We start from the raw sequence: 26,490 nt of genomic DNA on the forward strand, positions 1-26,490 counted from the left end.
TGGGGTTACCAGTAGTGGTGGAGAAGACATGTATTCTTTCAAGCTTTCCAGAGCGCGGTCGCATTCTTCGTCCCACTCAAACTTAGCTTTTAACGCTTGAAAAAACGGTTGTAGTCTGTCTGACGACCGGCTAATGAATCGGTTGAGTGCAGCTGCCATGCCGGTGAGATGCTGCACTTCTTTTACTGAGTTAGGCCTCTCTAGATTTTGAATAGCTTTGATCTGGGAAGGGTCTGCCTCAATACCCCAGTTGGTCACTAGGAAGCCCAGGAATTTGCCAGATCCTATACCGAACGCGCACTTGGATGCATTAAGGCACAACTTGTGCTTCTTCAGAATCTGGAACATCTCACCTAGGTCCCTTAGATGGTCATTCTCATCCTTGCTCTTGACCACCATGTCATCAATGTAAGCCTCCATTGTTCTGCCTAACAACGGCTCAAACATCTTGGTGACCATTCTCTGGAATGTTGCACTTGCGTTCTTTAGGCCAAAGGGCATGACCTTATAGCAATATAGTCCTCTTGGAGTGGTAAAGGACGTGACCTCCTGGTCTAGTTCGTACATGACAATCTGATGGTAGCCTCTGTATGCATCCAGAAAGCTAAGTCGGTTGTGCCCCGCTGTTAGGTCTACCAATTGATCTATCCGTGGTAAGGGGAAGCTGTCCTTTGGGCATGCTTTGTTGACTGTCTTATAGTCGACGCAGACATGCCATTTACCATTCTTCTTTGGTACCACGACTGTGTTGGAAATCCATCTGGGGTAGTGCACCTCTCTGATAGCTCCTGCCTCTAGCAGATTTCCCACCTCTTCCGCCACTATCTCGGCGTGGTGGAGTGCTGATCTGCGAGTGCGCTGAATGATTGGTCTGGCAGATAGGTGGACATTGAGTTGGTGACAGATGAAGTTTGGATCAATGCTTGGCATGTCGTAGGGTGCCCAGGCGAACACTTCGATGTTAGAGGTCAAGAATTCCAAGACCTCTAATCTTTCAGTGCTGGACAATGACGAACCGAGCAAAAAGAACTTATCCGGGTTCTTTTCATCTATTCTTACCTCTGCCAAATCTTCCACCGCTTTTTGATCAGCTGCTCTGCCGACATCTGCGAATAGTTCGTTGCTCTCAAGTTCTTCCACCGAATGAACATATCCCTTGGCAGCGCGGCTGCCATTAACTGTGACGAAGCATTGTTTGGACATAATTTGATCTCCAAAGACCTCTTCAATTATTCCGGCTTCATTGGGGAACCGCATTACTTGATGGTAGGATGATGCTACTGATTTCATGGCATAGAGCCATGTTCTTCCCAATATTATGTTGTAAGTGGAAGGGACCTTTAATACCCAAAATTCCACTTGTTTCGTCACGCTTCCTGCTCTGACTGGAAGGATAATCTTGCCGACTGGCCATTCTGGCATTGAGTTAAATCCGATCAGGGAGGATACAGCTGGTGCCAGGTCTTTGTCCTCTAACTTCAGTTATTTGAAGGTGTCGTAGTACATTATCTCACACGAGCTACCTTGGTCTATCAGAATTCACTTGACGTCATAATTCTTGACGCGGAGGGTGACGACCAGTGCATCGTTGTGAGGGCAATATATTCTTTCCAAGTGCTTGTCCAAAAAAGACATGACGTTCGTGTCCTCTGTTCTCCCCTTTTTGATGGTAGGTTGGGCACTTAATACCTCCCTTAAGTGCTCAGCCTTCTTGATCGACCCTTTGAGCTCGCATACACGCTCAGGTTCGAATACTCCATGTATTACATTGATCACACCTTGAGGTGGGGCGTCAATTGGCATTCCATTGGGGTTATTGTGGTCCTACGAGGCTGGTTGCGTCCTTCCTTCAATGTATTTATCTAGGTGACCGGCTGCCACCAACTCCTCCAGATGCTGTCTCAATGGCATGCAATTTTCAGTGCGGTGCCCCTTTTCTTTGTGGAAGGTGCATCGCGACCTTTCGTCGTAGTCTTTCTGTGCTTCTCCTAGCTTTGCTGGCTATCTGACGAAAGGTTCATCGCGTATTTCGCTCAGAATCCTGTAGATCGATTTCTTGAATACCATGGTTATGGCTGTGCGGATTCTCAAACATCTTTTATCCTGGTCTTCTCCGTTGTCTCGCCTGCCTCGTCCATTTTTTTTCGGACGTTCTACCGCGTTGATCTTTGCTATGGTCTTTTTATCTGGTACTGCGGTCGTGCCAAATTTTGTTTTGGCACGGGCGCTATCCTCTTCTACCCTGATGTGCTGATGCACTCTTTCCATCAAGGCCTCCATGGTGAGGGGCGGTGTCATGGTGATTGAGTCCCTTAGTCTGTTTCCGACTAAAAGGCCTCTTTTGTATTGTGCAATGACGAGATTGGTGGGGCAGTCCCCAATATGGTTGAATGTCTCCCAGTAGCGACTATTGTAGGATCTTAGTGTCTCCTTTTCACCCATGTCGATGGAGAGTAACTGGTCAATCTCCACTGGGGTTTTGGTGTTCATTCTGAACCTCGTGACGAACGCCTCCGCCAATTGTGCCCAGGAGGCTATGCTGCCTTCTGGAAGTTTTTTGAACCAAGTTAAGCCTAGGTCACCAAGGCTTGATGGGAAGATGATGCACATCAAAGCTTCGTTTCGCCGATATACCGCCATAACCTGGCGGAAGTGGCTTAGGTGTATGTAGGGGTCCGTCTTCCCCTCGTACGTGGTGAATTTGGGTTGAAGGAAACCTGTAGGAAGGGGCACGTTTTCAATTGCCAGAACGAACGACGAGGTCTGCAGCCTTGCTAATGCTTTGTCCATTGGTTCGTAGGCAGGTCGTGGCAACGGTATTCTGACCTCGACGCTTCCATGCGTCCGAGGAGCCAACCGTTGAAGGGCAGATACCCTGTGAGGGTTGCGCGCCCTAGTACCCTCCTTCCGTCGTGCCTTTTCTTCCAACATGTTCCGCAAATCGGATGATCTTGGTAACTCCGTCTGCCTGGATGATATTTGGTGCGAGCGCGAGGGTCGATATGTACTTCCTTCCGTGCAAGACCTCAATGATCTCGTTCTCTCAGACTTGGAGAAACGAGTTCTGGAGGTTCTGGATTGAGTATCGCCTGTCCTGAGGCTTTTACTCTCTACTTGTGATGGTGTGGAATGCCTTCCACGGTCTTTTGAGCGGCGAGGGGGCGCCTTGCTTTTGCGCCCCTCTCCTGTCGCCACTCATTTTCCTTTCATTTGGCGTTTCATAGCCTCCATGTCCGCTGTCATCTTCCTTATTAATTCATCTTGCTCCTTCACGGGGTCCTCCAGAACTTGAGGATCAATCCTCCTCCTTTGTCTGTCAGGACTTTGTGAACGAGACTGATGGGGGCTGTTAGTCCGCCTCCTCTCCCTTGTATCCCTCCTAGGATTTTGTCGCTGTGGCTCTAAGTCCGCCATGGGAGGGATAGAAAGTAGGCCTTCACGTCTTACACCCCCCTCCAGTGTTTGTCTGTCGATGGCGGACTGGGGCAAATCTTCGTTGTGCGCCATTGCTTCTAAAGAGGAGAAGCTTGATCAAGAGGTTTTGTTCTTGTCTGAATTCCCACAGACGGCGCCAATTGTACCGGAAAGAATTAAACCTTCTTGTATAATCCTGTTGATCAAGTCTGCGTTCCTCCAAACGTCGTCGCTTTACTCCCTGAAAACACAAACGTGAGCTAGCCGGCGGGTGTGTGCCGGAAACCCCTCCGATGCCTAAGTCAGAAAAATAGACAAAGACAAAAAGCTCTGTGTATCAAAGTCGTGTGTTACCTCTCCAAATGTGATATTTGTGAGCTTTTATAGGTTTCATGTGGCATAATCCAAGTAGGATTTTTACTTCTCCATGCAGAGACCTCCTAGGATTCATACTCCTGAAGGATAATGCTTATCCTTCAACACCCCCGTCACTGCTTAAACCAAGTGAGATGGTTTTACCATGGCCGGACTACCATACAACCGAAATAACATTGCCATGCTAGACTAACTGGAGTGACCGATCTAACTGTTAGTTCGACTCTTCCTTGCTTTTCTTCTACCTCGGCTTCACATGCCAAGACCGAGCTATCCATAGAAGAGTTTAAGCCGAACTAACCCAAAACCAAATCCTGAAGAGGGCTCAGTATACTTCGGTTCCCTATGCCATGACCGAACTAACTGTAGCGACCGAACTAACCATACTGCGACAACTGGTACAAGTTTTAGTATGGTGACCAAGCTAACCTCTTTGGCACCGGAGTAACTTTATGGCATTTTTACTCAACCCTTCACACTGAGGCCCACAACGGCCCAACTCTGCCCAATTTACATATAAATTCCCTTCTCAAGAATATTTCTCTCGTGATACTATATAGAAGAAATGATCGATAATGGTGAATTTAAAAAATACAATAAATAGAGAAAATATTATGAACAACATAGAATAAATAAAAATGATCCCAACAAAAAAATTTGCAAAATTTTCTTAGAGAATACGCCATGTGAGGGGTTAGTTGACAATTTTTGTTAAAAAATTTGATATCAAACTATTAGACATAACACATTACAACTTGATTGCATAGTTAATGGAGTCGAAGTTACCAAATTATGAAATTCCTTGGGAATTCTGGATTGGTATGGAACCACAAATTCAAGATATTAACTGTTACGCACAAATTAAGAGGTTATTTGAGATATTCTAAATAAGTGTACTTTTTGATTTTTTATGAAATATGAGTTGGGTTTGAAGTAATGTGGTAGAGAGGTAATGTGACTTAGGATTGGTTTGGCAAGGGCTTATTGGACTTTTTTAGCTCAATGAGCCATAAAAGACAAAATAGGCTCATGAGCCATAACAGACAAAGCATCCCATCTAACCCCATAATCATTACACTCTTCTCTCACAAAAAAATCAAAAAAGCCAAAAAGCCAAAAACCCTTCCCAAACTAAGCTTTTGAGCCCAGGCTCATATAGTCAAAAAGGCCAAAAAGTCAAAAAGCCAACCCACTTCCCAAACGGAGGCTTAAATAGGATAGTGAGTTTTTGACTTTTTAACTTTTTTAGGAGATGCCAAACCAAGCTTAAATTTATGAAAATGTTTGAAACTCACAAAAAAATTTTATAATTTGATTCACACTGAGATAGTATGATAAGTGCTAACTTTTAGTTAGTTACACACCCAATGATGTAAGACTTACCTTTCTCATCACATCATTGTGGGTTTTTAACATTACTCTTAAATTTAGGCTATGTTTGGGAAGTGGATAAATTAGTCAAAAAATTAAAAAGTCAAAAGGTAACTAAAAAAATTAAAAAACTAAAAAGCAAATACAAAAAAATCAAAGATGATTTTTTGTTCTCCCTACTTTTTGTTTATTTTTTCTGTAAAAAGTTAAAAAGCCTTTCCCAATCATTTTAGGTTTTTTCACTCATATTTTAACTAAAAATTAAAAAAATACGAACTCTTAAAAAGTATTTAATTTATAAATTTAGATAGTAATTTGATAAGGAAAAAAATATATATATAAATAAAATATAATTATATGTCACTAACTTTATTTCTTTTTTCTTTCTAAATCATAAACCAATGTGCAAAGAGATAATGTGCACTTGTAGATTGATAGCTACCTTCACAATAAGATGGCCGCCCCCACCACCAAAATTTACTGATAATTGTGTATTATTATGTCATATGGATAGAGCTAAGAACGTGGTTGGCTGCTAGAGCACTTGCGATTAGCAAATAATATTTTAAATTCTTGAGATAAAAATTTAACATAAAGAAAAAAGTAGGTAAGCATTATCCATCAAAGTTAGGAACAATTTTATGATATGTGTCTGAAGATTCTCAACATGCACTAAGGTAATCAAAGAAAAACTATGAGATACATACTTACGGTGGTTTGAGATGGTTTAAATAAATGTACTTTTAACTTTTTTATAAAATATAAGTTGGATATGAGTTAAATTTGAAGTGATGTGATAGAGAAGTGATGTGACTTAAATAAGACTAGTGGGTGGCACACACAATGTGTGTGCAATTTAAATAAGTAGGAATAAAAAAAAATAATAATGAAATTAATATTATAATGTGTACTTAGCTTAAGTGGTATGAGTCCTCGTACTTAAACCCATGGTCATGGGTTCAAGCCTTGCCCATCTCTTTGTTTAATTTTTTTTAAAAAAATAAAAAATACCGCCACATGGCATGAGGAGAGTAAAGCTTCAGGACACCATAAGAGGTGTTCACTTTATAATAGTATAGATGATTTGACTTAAATAAGATAACGACTTTTTAACTTTTTAAAATTATGACAAACAAGACCTTATATGAACAATTTGATGTGATAGAACACCAAGGCTCTACTTTTTTGCTTTATTTTTATTGACAATTGAATTGATCTTGACCACAAGCATTGGAACCTTACTTTCCCTCCTTTGTGGCTACATTTCAAATGACTCTCCACTAAGGCGTGTCCTAGTCTTGCAACTCATCTCCATCATTAAACTCTTGATGATATCATAGCAATTTGAATGACAACAAATGTCTCAAAACTTTTGAACCTAACTTAATTCTTTGTATTCTATCTACCAATTTTTGTCTCTATACAAGTATATGAAGCGGGTTTGATTCTCATAATTTAGGCTTCGTTTCAAGTTTGTCTGTTTGTTTGTTTGTTTTTTTTTTTTTTTTTTTAAATTTTTTGATTTTTTTATGAAGTGAAAAATATGTTTAAGAATAATTTTTTCCAATTACATTGAAAATTGTGCATAACTGGTGTACTTGACTTGCTTTTTTTAGTGATATTTTATTTTTTTTTTTAACTTTTTTTAAAATTTATATATATATATATATATATATATATATATATATTTGAACCATCTTTCCATCCAAATGGTCCAAATAAACCAAGGCCACTTGTTGAAGTAGACTTAGATATATATATCGCACTTGGCCAGAAGAAGAAGAGGGAAAAAAAGAAAAAAAAAAAAAAAAAAAGAGTCTTATAAAGCTTGCTTGAAGTTTCCCCTTTCCCCTGTAATTACTTAGCAAAAACATAAAATCCACCGCAGGTTTCACAAAATAGAAAAATAAATATTCATACACGCGGTTTGTGTTGGAAAATTTGAATTTAAATTTACTCAAATGGTTGTGTCTCTTGAAATGAAAGGGTGTGTCCTTTTGAAGGATCACAACCTTTTTGAAGAGTCACTTAGAAGTCTTTATATTCCATGTCCCTCACTTCATTTAGGATTGGGATTTGCCATTCTTCTTGACTTTGCATTTTTTCTTCATTTTTCCTGAGTCTAATTTTCCTATAAAGAGAGTTCATGCACAGCAAAGTTCGCTAGGCTTGCAATAGTAGTGCTGCTAGTGCAAGACATTGATCGTTGTATCCTGGGAGATAGACGTCCATTGAATCCTAAGCACCGGTGGGAGGACGAATCTGTCTTAAGGAAAGAGTGTCACACACTCGACTCGATCAGGTTTTATTTTTTTATGTACTGTAAGTTTAATCACGTCATTATGTTGATTTATTTCAGTTTTTGGTTTTGCCCAAAAAGCGTTTGCATAATTTTAAATTATATTTTCCATTTAGTTTGGTACTATTTTTCTAACAATCTTAAGACAGATTCTATCATATTTATGGTTTTTGGGAAAATATAATTGATTTATTATGTACTTCGATGGCACTGCAATATTGGTGGAGAATATTGGAGACTTACCAATTTGGGTGGGCTCAATATGATGATACTTTCTTGGTTTAGAATATACATAATTGTTCTTTTTCCTTTTGATGATTTGTTCAAAAACACACTCCAAAATTGATAATAATAACTAACTGAAATTGAAGTGAGAAAATTGGAAATTAAAGCATCAAAAAGTAGAGTGATTGTTTGTTAGATTTCATGAATAGTATATGATTTGGTTTTGTATTTATATATTATTTTCTATGAATCATAATATATTAGATCTTTATTGTTGTAATCTGTTTGTGGAAAAAAAAAATTGTATTTTGAGTCAATTGGGTTTGTTCCAAAACTTCACTCATCAATTCACAAATTGGTATTTTTGTCTGAACAGTCACGTTGGTTCAGATGAAAAAGGTGCACACCCTTTTAAGCACTTTTTATTTAAATAAATTGTTCAATATGTATTGTAAGTTTGGAATAACAAACCTGCACAGTACTTATTTAATAGAATTCCTGAGAGGTATGGAGTTTCTTGGAACACTATGGTGTCCGGGTATGTTCGAAGGTTATGTTTTGAGATTCGGTTTCCTTCAGAAATCTTCCCCTATGAGGAAGAAGATCCATATGATAGGAAGTGCCATATGACACTCCAAACAGCAGCAGTATACAATGGTCTCTCCAGATTGTAGTTTAATAGGTTGGCCCCACTGTTATGTTTATTTATTTTAAAATCCTTGTTTTGGATTTAAGAAAAGACCCACACGATTTAGTATACAATATTTGTGGAAGTTTCATAAATTCTGTTCTACTAAATTCTGATTCTAGTATTAATTTTTCAAAATACTGATTTTTGAGAACACGGTTATTGCTAATATGATTTTCAACCTAAATACAAGTTTTATTTTTATTTTTTCTGTGCATCGTTTCAGTCAGGCCGTGTTTTCTGTTTCCATCTATTTGTTAATGTATGGAAAATAGAATTAGTTTTTTTTTTTTTTTTCTCTTTCCTTTGTGATATGAATTCTTATTCAGTGCTACTCATTTGCAAATATGATTGAATTGTTTTGTATCATAAGGCAGTTAAACTATTATGATTGGTTTATCAAACATATATGGTACTTTGATGTCGAATTATTATTTAATTTTAATAACTTATGGACATCATGTAGTCATGAAATTATTATGGAAAATTGTGTGATATATGTGTTAATTTTTTGACTGATTTATTTTCAGTGACAAGTCTGGGATTTAAATAATATTTTGTTTAAAAGTTTGTGAACTTTAATTAATTGATTATTATTTGTTAATAATCAATTGAAAATTATTTTTAAAGTAACTTTAAATCTTGTGAGATAGGATGTCATCAATCTTTGTTTCACTTATGTGGTAGACTTGGTTTAACCATGAACCATAATATTAATGTGGGAATTTATCTCTTGAATTAAAAGAGATAATTTAATTTTCTTTTGTTACAAATATTCTTGAATGAATAATGTATGAATTTATCAAAAATGAGTTATTATTTGTGACAGTGACACTTGTTTCGGCAATGAATCATGTTGTTTGTGCTAATTTATGTATTATCACAAATGTGGGGGAGAGAGATTATTTGGACAATTATGATTATCTTTGATTTGTTAATCTTGTCCATGTCTACATATGTTGTAGAGTTGACAATTTATAATGTCATTAATATCAATTTGATATGTGGTGTTTTATAAATGGCTGTCAATTATTTATCAAAGTATTGATAAAAATGTAAACTTATGTGTTTTGACATAAAAGGAATTCTGATTATTCTTTGGAATAATGACTAAAATTGGTATGGTGACTGATAACTCCATAATGAAATATTATATGAGTTAAAATATTTCATGGGTGAAAGACACTTTGATAATTGTCAACATAGTCAACAATACTGGATGACAAATAAGATGTAAATGTATTTATACAGTGATATTTATATTCCATGTTGAGATTGGAATTAAGGGTTGCAGTAAACAAAAAGAAATTAATTATGGCTAAAGAAATGTTATTTGACAAAGTGTTGTGGCCACAACCGGTTTTAGTCATTTCTTTTTTGTACTGCAAAAGCAAGTTAAAGTCGAATTATATTTTAGACAAATTAGTATTGTGATTATATTCACAAAACAGTTTACATCTTGTTTTTTAGTTCAAGCACGCCAATTAATGATATATTCTGATTTATCTCAGAATTGTGGGGGTGTATTAATATTTTGTATAATTATACATCAACAAGAGGAATTAAGTTTCCTTAGAATGCTTAAAATGTGGGGGTGCTTGGAGGATTTTACCAAAGTAACGGTTCCGATAATAGGTCCACAAAGAATCTCAATTCTTTTTATAGGACAAAGTTGGAGTAGAAACAACAATGGTTTCATTAACTCCTAAGGAACAACTCTATGTTTATTATTTAAATGGGAGTGACATAGAGTAACGATAAGTCTCGATGTAATCAAAGACTTGACACCGTATGACATTTGCTTTTAGTTGTGAATATTGTCTAATGATAATATAATGGATTCACTAACTACTCAATGATATCTAATTGAGAAGGTCAAACGAAAAAATAGCGGCCGCTAAACAACAAGTTTGACCAAAGGGCAAATGAGGGAAAGTTTATCGAGGGGAATGTGATTAAAGCCTATTATATCAGAGTCATCATAATGGTAACCCTACTTAGATGACTGGAGATCCCAAGAACTAAGTTCAAAGGGACAACTAAGTTATGTGTGGCTCGCCAGAAATCACTAAAGGAAGTCTAACTCCTATCCATTCCTACGATGAGAGTGATATCTGCAACATGTGTTGAATGCAGGGAACTTAGGGTAAGCTATGCTTTTAATGATTACTTATATCTTAGAAATCCTAGAGGGGTATCTTTCAAGAGGAGTATTTAAGAGACTCGAAATAAGGATCACCTATATGAGTGTGAAGGGGCCGCTTCTATGAGAATTGATAAGGCTAAATTCTCTAAAGCACTCAAGAAACACCAGGACTTGCCCAAGGCCAAAACGGGCACAACCGTGAGAACTAAGCTGTGTTTGAAGATATTCTGTGTGAATTCTATTGTCTTGGCTTACACAAACGGCTGAACAGTTCAAGGCATCACGTCCACTGATTAGCTAGTAAGTCCGATAGGCCTTCACTAGGGAAGGTTCAAAGCCGAAAGCTACCTATCCCGATGCAGGATATTTCCATAATGTACTCTCTCTTTGTCTGCATGTTGTTGCATGTCCTTTCCGTAAATTTCATTCATGTGGGGGATTGTTGGAAAATTTGAATTTAAATTTACTCAAATGGTTGTGTCTCTTGAAATGAAAGGGTGTGTCCTTTTGAAGGATCACAACCTTTTTGAAGAGTCACTTAGAAGTCTTTATATTCCATGTCCCTCACTTCATTTAGGATTGGGATTTGCCATTCTTCTTGACTTTGCATTTTTTCTTCATTTTTCCTGAGTCTAATTTTTCTATAAAGAGAGTTCATGCACAGCAAAGTTCGCTAGGCTTGCAATAGTAGTGCTGCTAGTGCAAGACATTGATCGTTGTATCCTGGGAGATAGACGTCCATTGAATCCTAAGCACCGGTGGGAGGACGAATCTGTCTTAAGGAAAGAGTGTCACACACTCGACTCGATCAGGTTTTATTTTTTTATGTACTGTAAGTTTAATCACGTCATTATGTTGATTTATTTCAGTTTTTGGTTTTGCTCAAAAAGCGTTTGCATAATTTTAAATTATATTTTCCATTTAGTTTGGTACTATTTTTCTAACAGTTTGAATTTGAAAAACAAATAAATTAATAAACAAAAACAATAGAATCATGCGGTGTTCCCTGATCAGCTCAATGCTTGACAACAAGGGGAAAAAAAATTAGATATTTGTTAGAATTTGACTAAAGTTTGAATGTCAACATAATCAACTCAGTTATTAGCAAATTGTATTAATATGATTATGATGAATTAAAATAAATTATGATGACTTTGAATTTTTTTTTTTCTTGTACTGTAATTAGATTTCATAAGGAAACTAATATTAAGAAAATAGGAAATAGTTTCTCGAGGTGCTATTGGGCTTGGTAAACCTATCTTGGAGTATATATATTAATCCGAATTGTTCATTTTATAAAACTCACTAAAACATCATCCATGTAAAAAATAGGATAACTTGAAAATCAATAGCTCTATCATCAAATTGCGTTTGTCATAAAAAAAATAAATAATAATAATAATTATTTGACAAGCCCTACAAAATGTTTTAAAAAATAACTAATCGATATTCAATCGTTTTAATTTTCGTTATTTATTTATTTATTTTTGGCATAGATGCACTCCTAAATAAGTTTTATAAGATTAACAGTTTAGATTTCTCTAATTGGATGTCCACCTTGAAAGAATCGATTTCCAAGAAAATAATACTAGTTGATTTGACTTTAATATAAAATGTCAGAAGCCACTATGTGCCCACCTCTTTGCTTCGTTCTGAACAACTCATCTCTTTTAATCAAGATGAGTTGACTTGGACATTCAACAAGAAATGTGAAGTTTCAAGTGGCTTACAAGAATTGGGCAAATCTTTTCATTGACTTTTTCTTTTCATTTTTTTCATTATAAATTCATGAAAGCAAGTAGAGATTCAAAAGAAAATGAAGACATCTCAGTCCAAAGGATCAAAATTCCTCATTTTAGCAGTATCAATTTTCATGTTGTCATGTACTCATTCTAACGGTGATATTAATGAGAGCAAAGGTTACCAGTTCTCAGACAACACGGCTCTCAGTGACAAATTCAAGTCCAATCTCAACAATCTCTTCAATTCACTGTCATCAAATGTGGCTGCCAATGGCTTCTACAAATCCACATTCGGCAAAAACTCTGACAAGGTCTACGGCCTAGCACAATGCAGAGCCGACATCTCACCCGCCAATTGCACCAATTGCATCAATGAGTCCATCAATGTGGCATTGCAAAACATTTCAAACAGCAATTCTGTTGAGGTTTGGTTCACATGGTGTTTTCTTCGCTATTCGAATGAAAGTTTCTTCGGTGTCTGGGAAAAAGGCTCGATGGGAGTGACGACTGACACGGGTTTTGATGACGCTGCTGTGGTGCCAAAAGGGGTGGCATTCATGTCTGGGATTGCGTCGATGGCTCCAAATAAGCCGCGGATGGTTGAGATGTCGGTGTTGGATGTTGGGCAGAGTGGGAAGAGGTATGGGATGGCTCAGTGCAGGAGGGATTTGAGTAGGTCAGATTGTGGAAAGTGTTTGGATGATCAATTGATGAGTTTTACGTACTCTGTTGAAGATAAAAGAGGATGGGAGATTTATGGGATGAGTTGTAACATGTGGTATCATGATTTCCAATTCTATTCCAACATATCAATCACTGCTAGTGCTGGTAAGTTTAGTAATAATTGCTTCCATTCTTTTTGTTTTTATTTTTGTTTTAGTTTTTGTTTTTGGGTTCAGTTTCTTGTCATCTCAAGCTACTTAGCCTACGTTTGGGAAGTGGGTTGGCTTTTTGACTTTTTGGCTTTTTTGGCTATTTTAACCTGGGCTAAAAAGCTTGGTTTGGGAAGGGTTTTTTGGCTTTTTGGCTTTTTTGACTTTTTTTTGTGAGAGAAGAGTGTAATGATTATGGGTTGGATGTGATGTTTTGTTTTTTGTGGCTAAAATAGCCTATTTTGTCTTTTGTGGCTAAAATAGCCAAAAAAGCCCCAAAATTTTCTTCCCAAACGTAGGCTACTCTATTCTCTCTTTTATTTTATTTTATTTTATTTTGAGTAAATTATAGCGTGCATTTGGTTTAGTTTTGGGAATGAATTTTAAAAGATAATTTTGTGTAAAGAATTTTGAAAATTCAAAACTTGTTTGATTATGAGTTTTCAAAAGGGAGAGACTTTTTTCTAGTCCAATCGTGGACTGGAATATACTGTTGAGTCCGTGAGGTCTACCGCAGTCCCGTTTCAATGATCCAAACTATTCAATATGTAGAGCTTGTAAAGTACTTTATGTCTGTAAAAAAATACGTTGATCGGATATCGGTAACCCCTTGATCGGAACACATTTTTATTAACAATTTATTTTTAAAATTATATTTACGATTGACAAAAATGTGTTTCGATCAAGGGCTATCGATATCTAATCAACATGATTTTTTGCAGGTGTGAAGTATTTGATAAACTCTACACATTGAACAGTTCAAATTATCGAAACATGACCCCATAGTGGGTCTCAGGAGCCCAATAGTGCGCTGTAGTCCACTTAGTGCACTGGAGAAAAGTCTTTCCCTTTTTAAAATTAGTTTTGGAGTTGTATATTTTGAAAATAATTTTTATAATTTTGAAAATTCAAAACTTGTTTGGCTATGAGTAAGGTTTTAAAAAACGGTCGCAACCATTACGTAACGTCTTTACGTAATGGTTGTAGTGGTTACCGCCACATGTTAAAACCGCTATAGCAGTGTGACGGAAATTTACATATGTAACGGCCATTTTGGTGTTACATAACGGCAGTAGCAGTACCGTAACAGTCTGCTAGACACCGTTATACCTTTTTACAATATTTTGAATAGCTTCCTTTTCCACCAAAAAAAAAAAAAAAAAACAAATACTCAAGTAATCCAAGTCAAAAGAAAAAAATCTTATATGAATTTTTTTCGTTATATATATTTTTTAATTTATGACACAACTTTTATTTTATAATCCTTTTATTTAATAATTGTGAATATTTTTTATTCAGTCAATTTAGGTATTGGTAAAAAAAAATTTGTAGACATTTAAAATTATTAACTATTGAAATAAATGTAAAAAACTCATTTTATAGCGATTTAAAAATATGAAATATATTGAATCATACTTAAAAATTAACAAAAATTAATCAAAATTTATTTTAAATCCCAATAAACGTGATTCTGAATGCGTATCGGTAAGTTTCTTTAAATCGTGTGAAAAAAAAAAAAAAAAATTACAGTTACGGTTACCACAACCGTTACGTTACGCCTTTTATATTCCGCAACTACTATTGTATTGCTACAACTGTTACGGCGACCGCAACCACTTTTCAAAATCTTGATTATGAGTTTTCAAAACTAGTTTTTTTGGGTCTTGTAGTCAAATTTTCTTGGCAATATTACAGTCAAATTTGTTTACCTTTAAATGTATTTTTTAGATGCATCTAATCTAATTTGTAAAGTAGAGTTTCACAATGTATTTTTTATTTTTTATAAACATCTTTAAAATTTTAATACTTCTTTTTTGATTTTATATCCACTTAAATTACATACATTTAAAACGTTTCACATTTATAAAAAAAAAATTTATAAAATTATTGAATAATGAGAAATATATATAAAAAAATTCACTGAGTTTAAAAATTAATTCAATTTTAATGTTTTATTTATTTATTAATTTTTTTTTTGATTTATTCACATCTTGTTTACTGTTTAAGTATATTTAGATTATATACATCTAAAAAATAAAAAATTATTTGGCCGATAACTAAAAACCAAACAATTTTGCAAAAATTTGAAACCAAATAGGTTTTGGGTTTTGGATTTTGGATTCAAAATGAGGCAACGGGACTGTATTATTTTATGAAAACTCAAAACCAAATAGGTTTTGAATTTTGAATTTTAAAAAATTGATTCTACAACTCAACCAAAACCAAACATTGATTGGGTGTGTTTGGTTTGTGTTTGTAGAGTAGTTTTTGAGATAAAAAGTACGAAAATTTGTTTGGTTTGTCTTTTTTTCAAAAATGGTTTTGAAAAATTATTTTGGAAAGAGAGTTTTAAAAAAAGTGATTAGTTTGATGTGTATGAGAGAGAGAGTGATTTTGGAAAGTAGATAACTAAACAAAATTTTGAAATTTTTTTTAACAAAATCTATTTAGTTTGATTACTCTTAAAAATTTATTTATAAAAAAAAATTTTAAAAATTTTTTTCTAAAAAACAAACCAAACAAAAAGCGGATGGCAATCATACTTTTCATTCCTATAATTTGATCCCTCTTTGTTGGTACACAATTTCACTTTTTGTAGCTGCCCGAAAAGTAAGCCCACGTGCAATGGATGCAATTAAGGACCAGGGGTACGTACCCCCTCAACTTTTGAAAATTAAACTTTTGCCGCTAGTTAATTTTTTTTTTTTCAATTTAATCCATTGAAGTATGATATTAAAATTTTGAACACTATCTTCTTTACCTTTTCTTTCCAAAAAACTTTCTTAATATATTACTATATGTCACCGATTTTTCATATTAGAAAAGTAATATATGTCAATGAATTTTTTATTATATTATTTCTTATATGAATATTCATAATTAGTTCCTTTGTTTAGAGATATTTTTTACATAATTAATAATTAATAATATTGTTGGCTTATTTTTCCTACGAAGGAAAATATCATAAATGCGAGCATGCCAGCAAGGATTGAAAAATTCTTACAGATTAAATTCAAGCCAATTATCAAGCGATTACGTTGACGGTTCTTTTGCCTCAACGAAGAGGACTTCAAAATTGCCAAGTGTAGCGAAAAGAAAAATTAAAAGAAGAATGAGGGAGACGGAGAAAGACGATTGAGTGAACAATCAAAGTAATAATTACTTACCTCTACTCCTATGCTTCAAAATATAAATCTATGCTAAACTACTCCTAAAGTAAGGAAAATGACAAGAAATATTGAAATCAAGTGTCTTTGATTTAAGTTCTGGATCCTTTACAATGTAGCCATTAATGGCTATTTATAGAAGAAAAAATACAGCAATAACTACTTAGTAACTACCCATTTCTCCCATCTTCATTCTTGTCTTGCCATGTATCATTCCACTCATCCATTTTGTCCTTCATATTCTCCATTATCTCTATAACTTCTTTTAACTTCCAAATGAATAAGAGAATGCCACGTGTCTTGCAATTATATAAATAATAAATAATAATAAAGATTGTAGATTTATGGTGCTAACATTACTCCCTGCGGCCCTTAAAAATGATGTTTACTTGAATTTTTGAAGTGCCGAATCAAGCACATGACTAATCTAAGCAATAAAATGCTTCGAATAATATCAACTAAGTGCTTCGAATGATATAATAGCACCAATGAAGTGTTTCGAATGAGTATGAAATTATGACTAGATGTCTCGAATGCTAGCTATTACGGACTAGTAACAAGCATCGAAGGTGGTACAAAGGACCAAAATCATCTTTCGAAGGTTAGAAGTGCCAACAAAGGACAAATTACATCCTTAGAAATACTCGGCAAAGTTTCGAAGGTTCACAACAACCATTATTGTTTCTTCGAAGCTGTTAATGCAAGATGGAGTGTTTCGGAGCTTACAAAATTATGGCAAAAGAGCCTTTGAAGCAGCTTTTGGTCAACATTGTACTTATTCACATTTTGTATGTTCTGGTTCATACATAATTAATGAAAAATTTAATTTTGTGCTTCGAACCAGTTATTAATTATTCGAAGATACCAAAACTGTTGTTCTTCGAACCAACTTATCATGTCAAAAACAGGCATTATTCGACAACTAATTAATTGTCATTTTACATATATTTGAAGAGATGTACACATTTTGAAAGTTTTCAAAGCTTTATACAGTTTCGAAGGTGAAGTAATCAACCTTCGAAACAACTCTTGATGTTTCGAATGTATCTTCAAAGTTTTATACAGCTTCGAAGGTGGAGTAATCAACCTTCGAAACAACTCTTGATACTTCGAATGTATCTTCGATACTTTGATTGTGTACATACAAACAATTGGCCATCAATTTGAAAAGATAAACCATTCTCAACCATTTATTTAAATGCACAGGCTTTTTCTAGCCAAATTCATGCATTTTAAATGGTCATCCCTTATTCTTAGTGCTTCGAACTCATAAGAACAATCTGTTAATTTTATTAGCCACATCATCAAAATTATATTTTGATGTGAACCACAAATCCAAAAAAGATTTTGAACACCAAGGATTCATAATTTGGCTCTTTTAAAACGGACTCTTGAATCTCCCGAGCCATTGATGAAATCAACTCTTTGCTTTTGCTATTTTTAACTATGGAAAAATTCTGAAAAAATTCACCAATTCCGGCCAGTAAAGCCTCAGTTAAAGACTTGGTAGTGAGAGTTGATAACTCATCATTCCATTGGCGAATTTCCATATCAAGTTGATGAATTTCTCCAATTAAATGGTGTCTTTTTTCTTCCACCAAATAATATTGTAAGGGATGAAAGTTTATTTCATCAAGAAAATGGATCTCTTCTTGAAGATCCAAAATTTCTCTTTCGCGCCAATATATTTCATATTGACAAGTTCGAATGGCGAAATCCAAATAGTTTGTCATTTCTTACACTTGGCTATCCCACTGGGCGTGCCAAAAATTGTTGGCTTATTTTTCCTACGAAGGAAAATATCATAAATGCCAGCGTGCCAACAAGGATTAAAAAATCCTTACAGATTAAATTCAAGCCAATTATCAAGCGATTGTGTTGACGGTTCTTTTGCCTCAACGAAGAGGACTTCAAAATTGCCAAGTGTAGCGAAAAGAAAAATTAAAAGAAGAATGAGGGAGACGGAGAAAGACGATTGAGTGAACAATCAAAGTAATAATTACTTAGAGCATCTCCAATGGTTATTGCTATATTAGGGTTGCTATTGCTATAATTTGACAATGAATAGTGTTATTTTGTCAAATTATAGCAATGGTGCTCCAATGGTCATTTGCTATTTTTGGCAAATCTCAACCAACTTCCCTCCAAGTTTGTAGGTGTTGTTTGTATATAAATTTTTTGTGATTTTATTTTTATTTATTTTTTGTCTTTTGTGACATTTTTTTACCTGTTTGTTAAAAAAATTATATATTTATATTATTCTCATCTAGACAAATATTGAGGCATCACTATTTTTTGTATTTATATTTATTTATATTTATATTTATATTATATAATTTATATAAATATATATAATTTTTATATATTTATATATTTATATTCATTTAAACCATTCCCGAACAAACCCAAAATTATATATTTATATTTATATTATATAATTTTTTGTTGAACAAACCAAACAGAGCCGAACGGCTCTTTATTTACACTGAGGCATCACTACTTTGCCACACATCTGTCTACAATTTCTCACTCTCCTCACTCTCATCTCCTCCACGGCTCATTCTCACTCTTTCTCCTCCTCCATGGCCGAAATCAAACAGAGCACAAACCAAATAGAGCACAAGATCGGAACCCGATCTCCCCTTCTCCTCCAAGATCGGAACCCCCTCCTCCATGATGTCCTCCGAGATCGAAACCCTTCTCCTCCATGATCTCTTCCATGATCGGACTCGATCTCCCTCTTCTCCTCCAAGATCTGTGTACTCTCCGTCTCTGGTACGATCTTCATCTATTTACATATATGTTTTGATCTGTGTTGATCTCCATCAAAAAAATCAGTGTTCATGTGTTTTGATCTCCATCAAAAATCTGTGCATGTGTTTTGGGTTTGATTTTAATCATATATATATATATATATATATACGGTCTGCTATGGCTTCATGGGTTTGATCATATATATATATATATATTTATATGTTTTGGGTTTGATTTTGATCTTGATCATATATATATATATATGCGGTCAACAGAGGTTCATGGGTTTGATCATATATATATATATATATATATTTTGGGTTTGATTTTTATCATATATATATACAAGTTGTCTTCATGGGTTTGATCATATATATATATATATATATACACGATCTGTCTTCATGTGAAATTTGCTTGATTGTAAAAATTGGGTTTGATTTTGGAAAATAGCTTCCCTACTTGATTAATTCTGCTATTTTCTCAACTGAATTTGGTGCCAATTTCTGTTGATTTTTGCTGATCTGGCAAGGTTGGCATCTGCTATTTCACTTGCCATATTTGAGAACACATATGGCATCTGCCATCTTTGGCAAGTGAAATAGCAGACCGTTGGAGATTGATTTTTGCCATTTCTGTCATTTTTTAGCTTTGGCAACTGATATAGCAGCTCCATTGGAGATGCTCTTACCTCTACTCCTATGCTTCGAAAAGGAAGTGCATAAAATGCATCGAAATGGAAATACCGAAAATAAATGCTTCGAAAAATAAATCTATGCTAAACTACTCCTAAGATAAGGAAAATGACAAGAAATATTGAATCAAGTGTCTTTGATTTAAGTTCTGGATTCTTTACAATGTAGTCATTAATTGCTATTTATAGAAGAAAAAATACAGCAACAACTACTTAGTAACTACCCATTTCTTCCATCTTCATTCTTGTCTTGCCATGTGTCCTTCCACTCATTCACTTTGTCCTTTATATTCTCCATTATCTATATAACTTCTTTTAACTTCCAAATGAATAAGAGGATGCCACGTGTCCTACAATTATATAAATAATAAATAATAATAAAAATTACAGATTTATGGTGCTAACAAATATATTACTATGTAATTCAATGATTCAAAACTGTAAAAAGAAGAAGAAGAAGTGATATATAGCAATGTCTTTGTATTATTTATTCACCTTCTCTCTCATTTCTTTTTTTTCCCCCCCTATTTACATCTCTTTTGTGCGTGCAATATAATTTTGTTTTCATATTTTATAATGCATATGATTATTTTTCAAACTATGTGATCATCATATACAAAATCAAATTAAAAACAAAAATTGATTAAGATCGATTAAATCGAGCTTATATTTAAGTATAACATTTGTATTAGAGTGACTTTTATTCCTACCATCAAATAAAAAGTAGGTTAAATTTAATTGTAATTTTTGTTAATATTTTAACTCAATAGTGTTCTCTTTAAGCCAAAATTCTAACTCTGCCACCATCCATGTAACACCCAATCCTATGCCATAAAAAATTTAAATGAAGCGCTTTCTATCACCAATTAATTTTAAGAAACATGAGCCAAGGAGTCATGGGTTTAAACATGAGTCTGGATTGTACAAACAGAACTTTCTACCCACCGGAAGGGTCGATCTATGGGTACAAATTTGTTTTTGTGAGCCCATAACATATATGAATTTTGGCTATTCATCGAGAATTCTGAATCATTTTCTTGTTTTTTTTTTTTTTTTTTTTTTTTTTTTTTCTGAATATGTAAAAGTAGTGTTATACAAAGATTTGGGACCCACAACCATATAATTTAGATAGTTTGCTCAGCTAGCCATTATGGGACAAAGATTTGGGACCCACAACCATATAATTTATTACATATATTATACAAATCCATTTTTAATCAAATCTCAAAGGGATACTGGTAATTTGTCCTTTATTTTCTAAAATTTAATTGGTATCTGTTGTTTACTGGTGAGAATTCCACGATGTGGCCGTGGAGACGTGGGCTCGAATCCCCCGAGCCACATTTTCTTTTATTTATTTATTTAAATTAACAGTTTTTACTTTTATTTTATGTGATAACCATGGAAATAAATTGATCTACTTTTAAATTAACAGTTGTATCTTTTATTTATTTTATTTATTTCTCTTTGTCTATTAATGATAACAATTGAAATTAATTGATTTTACTTGGCAATACAGGAGGTGGAAAATTATGTCATGGAGTAACCGCAGTCAGCATAACAATTGTAACATTCATTTCAACATTTTTATTGGCGTTTAGAGATTTATAAGACTCTGTTTATATTTTAGATTTGATTATTTAAAAAAAATTAATTAATTGAATTTTTTTCTTTAAATCTCTTCTTTTTTTATTAATTTTTTTCCTCCTCAACTGAAATCTTTTTGGGTTTGAATAGCACTACTCAAAAAATAAAAGATATGGAATTTAGCATTTGCTCTATGCATTTGTTTTATCTGTTTGTCCTCCTCCATTAAGGAAGAACAATTCCATTGCCGCCTTCTTGAAGGTAGAAGATGTAAAAAATTATTAATTAATAAGATTCAGTTTCATTTTCAATTCAGTTCTTTCAAAAATATCATTATCCGTTGTTTGGTTGTACAAATAGCATAACCTGACATTGTGTATATGGTCTCACTTATCATATCTCTATTGTTGTTTTGGAAAGATGGTTAAAAATTAGTTTTAAAATTTTTTTTTGGCTTTTTTTGAAAAAATTTATAAAAAATGAGAGAGGCGATGTCACTCAAAATGGATTAAAAGTTGACTTTTGATTTTTAACTGTGTTGCCAAATTAAAGTAACTATTAATCAAAATAAATGTTGAAAATAAAAAATCTTTGTAAAAAAAATAAATAATGTTTAAAATTAAATTATCAAAAAAAAAAAAAAAAACCTTTTTTTTTCTATTATCTTGATCTCTCAGTCAAATAAAAAAGAAAGTAAAACATCTTTCATTAAATACAAAAATGGTTTCATTATTATATTTACACCTCTTTTATTTTCTTAATCAAGAAAATATACAAATATAACATGCCCAATAAAAATAATAAAATTATATTCTACAAAATTATGAAGGTCCTAACTAAAATTTTCGCCCTAGTCTCAAATAGGCTTGAGCCAACTCTGATCATTCATATTTGGATTCTGGTTCTGCTACAATAGAGATTCAAATTTCATCATTGGCAACACTGTTTACAGTATCTCTACCTTCATCTCTTGTCTTCTCTCACTTTCTAATTTTCATCGCCATCTCAGAAAACTACATTTTGAGGAGAAAAATTAACAGAATGGATCATTCTTGATCAAACCAATTTCTCAAGTACTAGAAGCATTTGTTGAGGGATGATCTAATGTAAGAGATCTTGTCTCTGTATCTGTCTCTGTCATCGTAGCTATCACATTGGACGAAGATTGATCAGACATGGTGTATCTACCAGCAGGGAACGGAGGTTCTGATGGCTTGGGAAGATCTGTTGATTGGCCTCCAAGCATGAGAACAACCTTTGACATCGAGGGCCGGTATTCGGGGTTTTCTTGAACACACAACAATGCAATGTTAATCCATCTCATAACCTCTCTTAATGGACAATTGTTGATCAAGTTTCTATCTATCAACTCTTGTGCTTTGCCATCATTCCATAGTCGCCATGCCTGTTTCGCATTATATTACATTGAGTTCAAAATTGGAAAGAAAAGAATCATACCATTTTAGGTCAAGAAAGAAGTGAGGAAAAAATGTCCTACATACATATGGTAAAAGGCTTTGGGCACGTGCCGGGAGATTGACATTGTTTTTTCTTCCGCTTATGACTTCTAACATTAGGACTCCGAAACTGTATACATCAGACTTTATTGAAAATATTCCCTCCATTGCGTACTCTGGTGCCATGTATCCACTATCGGAAAATAAAATCAAAATAATGCCTTTTATTAGTCCCTATTAGATTTTTTTTTTTTTTAATTTGTTAATTTTAAGAAAAGGATTAAATGAGAATGAAATGACTTACTATGTGCCTACAATTCTGTTGGTGCTTGCTTCGATTTGCTTGCCATAGAAAGCCCTGGCAGTACCAAAGTCTGATATCTTTGGGTTCATCTCATCATCCAACAAAATATTGCTTGCTTTTAAGTCCCTATGGATGATTTTGAGGCGAGAGTCCTCGTGCAAATATAGAAGTCCCTTTGCTATTCCATGAACTATACTTGTGCGCTTAGCCCAATCTAGTTCCTTACATTTTGTAGCATCTATAAGAAGAAAATGTTGTTGATTTTATTTTGAAATCTTCAATTAGGGAAGTGATGAGTTTAGAGAGAGAGAGAGAGAGCACAAACTGAAGAGAAAGGCATCAAGACTAGTGTTGGCCATGTACTCATAGACAAGAAGAGTTTCATATCCCTCAATGCAACAACCTATGAGCTTCACAAGATTTCTGTGTTGAAGCTTTACAATCAACATAACTTCAGTCTTAAACTCATCGAGTCCTTGTCCCGAGTTCCTTGATAGCCTTTTAACTGCTATTTCCTTCCCATCATGAAGCTTGCCCTAGAATGCATTTCTCAAACTTTTAACTTGAAAAGTAAAAAAAAAATTACACAAATATAGTATATGTATAAATGCCATTTACCTTATAAACGGGGCCAAAACCACCTTGTCCGAGCTTATTTGCATCTGAGAAATTGTTTGTAGCAATTTGGATGGCATTTAAATCAAAGTAATGGATCTCCCCATTGTTGTCCTGGTCCTTAACAACCATAAGTTCCTCCATATTGCGTTTACTACTACTTCGATATTCCAAAATGTTTAATAGAATATCTTGGCCTGTCTCCTGAACTGCATACCAAATAAAAATGAGATACATATTAGTATTGACAGTACGGTCATAAATCAGCTTATATTTGTTACTAGATAGTATCAATTGATATATCAGTGAAGAGATATGCTGATTTAGGTCTACCTTTTTGCTTTCTTCTGCCAATTGTGTAGTACAAGTAGAAACCAAAGAGAGCCACCACAGTAGCTATAATTGGTACAGTGATGAGAATAATCTTTGTTGTTCTCTTTAAACCCTTTCCTGCCAAATAAGTACTCAGATTAGTGTTCCATTTATGTAACACTGACCTGGTAAGAAATATCAAGAAAATTTTAAGCTGGAAGCAAAAGAGGAGCATAGTCTACCGACTTTCAGTAATAGACGACTAATTTACTTCATCTTTCGTTATGTTTTCACTTTTGTGTTTACGGAAACAAAACAATGAAAGGTTTGAAAACATCTATAATTTTCAATTTCATGTACTTTTTGGTATTTCGTTAAAATTGAGTTGTTTTCGGAACCAATTGGCCAAACAAGTTTTACTTACAAAACTCTATCCAAAGTTTCAATCACACGAATTTGTTGTAGAACTTACATTGTGTTTGAATTAAAATTTTTATATGAATTTGTGGATAGAATAGAAAAGGAAATGAAAAGGTTTGAAAAAAAATAAAAATCAACTTCTATTTTAATCACTTTTCCTTTCCATATATATATATATATATATATTTTCCTTCAGAAATTCAAAAACCAAACACAATTCCTAGACATAACATATTATTTTTGACCCAAAAAAAAAAAAAAAAGAATTGTAATTCAGAAATCAGAATACCCTGTTCAAAAGTCAAAATAAATCATTTTAGATTGAATCAATTCTTTCGTAAATTGAAAGGTTCCCACATCAAAAAGGTTGATTTCACACTTTAGAGCCCCAAAGTAGAACATGATATACTATTACTACCTTGGATGGGTAAGGTGGCCTAATATCTTTTGTATTTTTGATACATCGGAGGTCATAGTATGAGAAAATAGAAAATCTTAGTTGTGATAAGACTTAAACTATTGACATATGCACAAGATCTGGCCAACTAGGCTAGCCCCAGTTAGTTAGATGGTCTAATATGAATGGATGTCCTATTTTTTAAAAGGTACTCCTATTTCTATCCTAATTCTACAACACCAACTCCTTTCAATATATGCAATTTGGATCCACCTTAGCCCAATATTTTCCAAAAACAATTTACCCCTAAAAATTTTTTGACTAGACAATTTCTGCTGACTCACCTTTGTTAGTAGTCACGGGAGGTGCATTTGTCACCGGAGACAACACAGGCGGAGCCAAAACTGGCGGTGCCAATTGTTGTGCAAAAAAAGGGTACTGCTCATACCTCAGATAACAACTAGGTGCCAGTATCCTCCACCCTTTCTTCCCTTTGCAACACATCTGAATATCATCCATAAGCTGCCCTAAACAGTGGCTACAACCACCACTACTTATGTCTCTACTACACTGCACCAACCCATATCTGTACTCTGAAGCATTACCCACAACTGACTCATCTGCACCATACATGGTCTCGGTATATGGAGCCTTCGATATCAACGTATACATCAAAGCAAGCGTGCTAACGTCTGGATCGTTAGGCGAAGTATTATTCTCCACATTCCACATAAAAATCTTTATGTCCGTTTGTTCCAACCCAAAAAAATTGGTATCAGAGTATCGTAACATGCACTGCTCGAACCATATGATTGCTCGTTCATCAGATGGGCATCTTTGTCTGATTCCTTGGCTAGCATTGACGACACAGTTTCGGCATTGATCGATTGTGAGATCGCCTCTGCAGAGGTAGAGGCTGAAGATGCCATTGAAGGAGTCATTGTAGAAGCTGTGAAGGGCTGATTTGGAGGACAGAGAGGTCAAGAGAGTGTTGAGGTTGGCTTTGAACTTGGTTTTGGATGTGTTGTTAGAACTGCCTAAACAGATGTGGGAATTGTAATTTGGTTGACATGTTACAGAGCTGATCATTAGCCCTGTGGTTGTGATTAGAAGTAATAAATTAGGTCCAAGGTGGTGAAGAAGAAACATTATTGTAGTTCGGTGTTTGTTCAATGATGAAATGAGGATGGTGATGATATATGATCATTATTTAGTTGATTGGAATGGTGATGTTGAGGTTGGACAAAGTCAATTGATTCCTATATATTTTTAAGGGAAATTTTTTAATAAGGCTCGGTGGTCTCAAGGAGCGGAAGTAGAATTTTAAATTGGATCCCTCCACTCTTTTTATTGACCTATTGGATGTGGATCACATTTTATATAATTGCATCGTACAATCAGTTATAACATTGTTTTATACAAATTTTATTAACAATCAATAATTTTATGTCAATTAAATCATGTAGATATTCGATTACAACTCAAGTCCATACTAATTCTTAATTTCATATTTAACTTATCAATATTAATTATAACTCGAACAAATACCAACCCTAAACTCATAACTCATATTGAGGTGATTTTGTCAAATTGATTTACAAGAATTACAATCGTTCCAAGTAAAAGTACCAAATTCTACTAAAACAACGCA

At 34.2% G+C, this 26,490-nt stretch overlaps 2 protein-coding genes and 1 non-coding gene across 3 annotated transcripts; 2 read left to right on the top strand and 1 right to left on the bottom strand.

Annotated features, from left to right (window-relative positions):
* The first annotated feature begins 8,270 nt into the window (after positions 1–8,270).
* Positions 8,271–8,336, top strand: LOC114282268 (small nucleolar RNA U49). Its single transcript, XR_003636188.1, has one exon. It is a non-coding gene; the product is annotated as a small nucleolar RNA U49 (small nucleolar RNA).
* A 3,898-nt stretch (positions 8,337–12,234) lies between these two features.
* On the top strand, positions 12,235–21,641 carry LOC114295682 (antimicrobial ginkbilobin-2-like protein). The gene is made up of 2 exons (XM_082889410.1): positions 12,235–13,088; positions 21,267–21,641. The coding sequence occupies exons 1-2, from the start codon at positions 12,335–12,337 to the stop codon at positions 21,356–21,358; spliced, it is 846 nt and encodes a 281-aa protein (XP_082745536.1). The 5' UTR covers positions 12,235–12,334; the 3' UTR covers positions 21,359–21,641.
* A 644-nt stretch (positions 21,642–22,285) lies between these two features.
* Positions 22,286–25,988, bottom strand: LOC114295698 (cysteine-rich receptor-like protein kinase 5). Its single transcript, XM_082889563.1, has 7 exons — positions 25,184–25,988; positions 24,044–24,160; positions 23,714–23,919; positions 23,421–23,631; positions 23,096–23,333; positions 22,837–22,984; positions 22,286–22,739 (listed from the first exon to the last, which is right to left on the bottom strand). Exons 1-7 carry the CDS (start codon positions 25,986–25,988, stop codon positions 22,404–22,406), a joined length of 2,061 nt encoding a protein of 686 aa, XP_082745689.1. The 3' UTR covers positions 22,286–22,403.
* Positions 25,989–26,490: the final 502 nt, after the last annotated feature.

Source organism: Camellia sinensis, chromosome 9 (assembly GCF_055761805.1).
Source record: "Camellia sinensis isolate YWXY chromosome 9, ASM5576180v1, whole genome shotgun sequence".
Lineage (NCBI taxonomy): Eukaryota > Viridiplantae > Streptophyta > Magnoliopsida > Ericales > Theaceae > Camellia > Camellia sinensis.

What these genes read in the sequence shown, in the direction of transcription:
- LOC114295682 (XM_082889410.1), top strand. Translation starts at nt 12,335, where the DNA reads ATGAAGACATCTCAGTCCAAAGGATCAAAATTCCTCATTTTAGCAGTA. An exon ending in ATCAATCACTGCTAGTGCTG is followed by an intron (nt 13,089 to 21,266) that starts GTAAGTTTAGTA and finishes TTGGCAATACAG; the next exon opens with GAGGTGGAAAATTATGTCAT.
- LOC114295698 (XM_082889563.1), bottom strand. Translation starts at nt 25,988, where the DNA reads ATGTTTCTTCTTCACCACCTTGGACCTAATTTATTACTTCTAATCACA. An exon ending in TCCCGTGACTACTAACAAAG is followed by an intron (nt 24,161 to 25,183) that starts GTGAGTCAGCAG and finishes CTTATTTGGCAG; the next exon opens with GAAAGGGTTTAAAGAGAACA. An exon ending in TGGCAGAAGAAAGCAAAAAG is followed by an intron (nt 23,920 to 24,043) that starts GTAGACCTAAAT and finishes TTTGGTATGCAG; the next exon opens with TTCAGGAGACAGGCCAAGAT.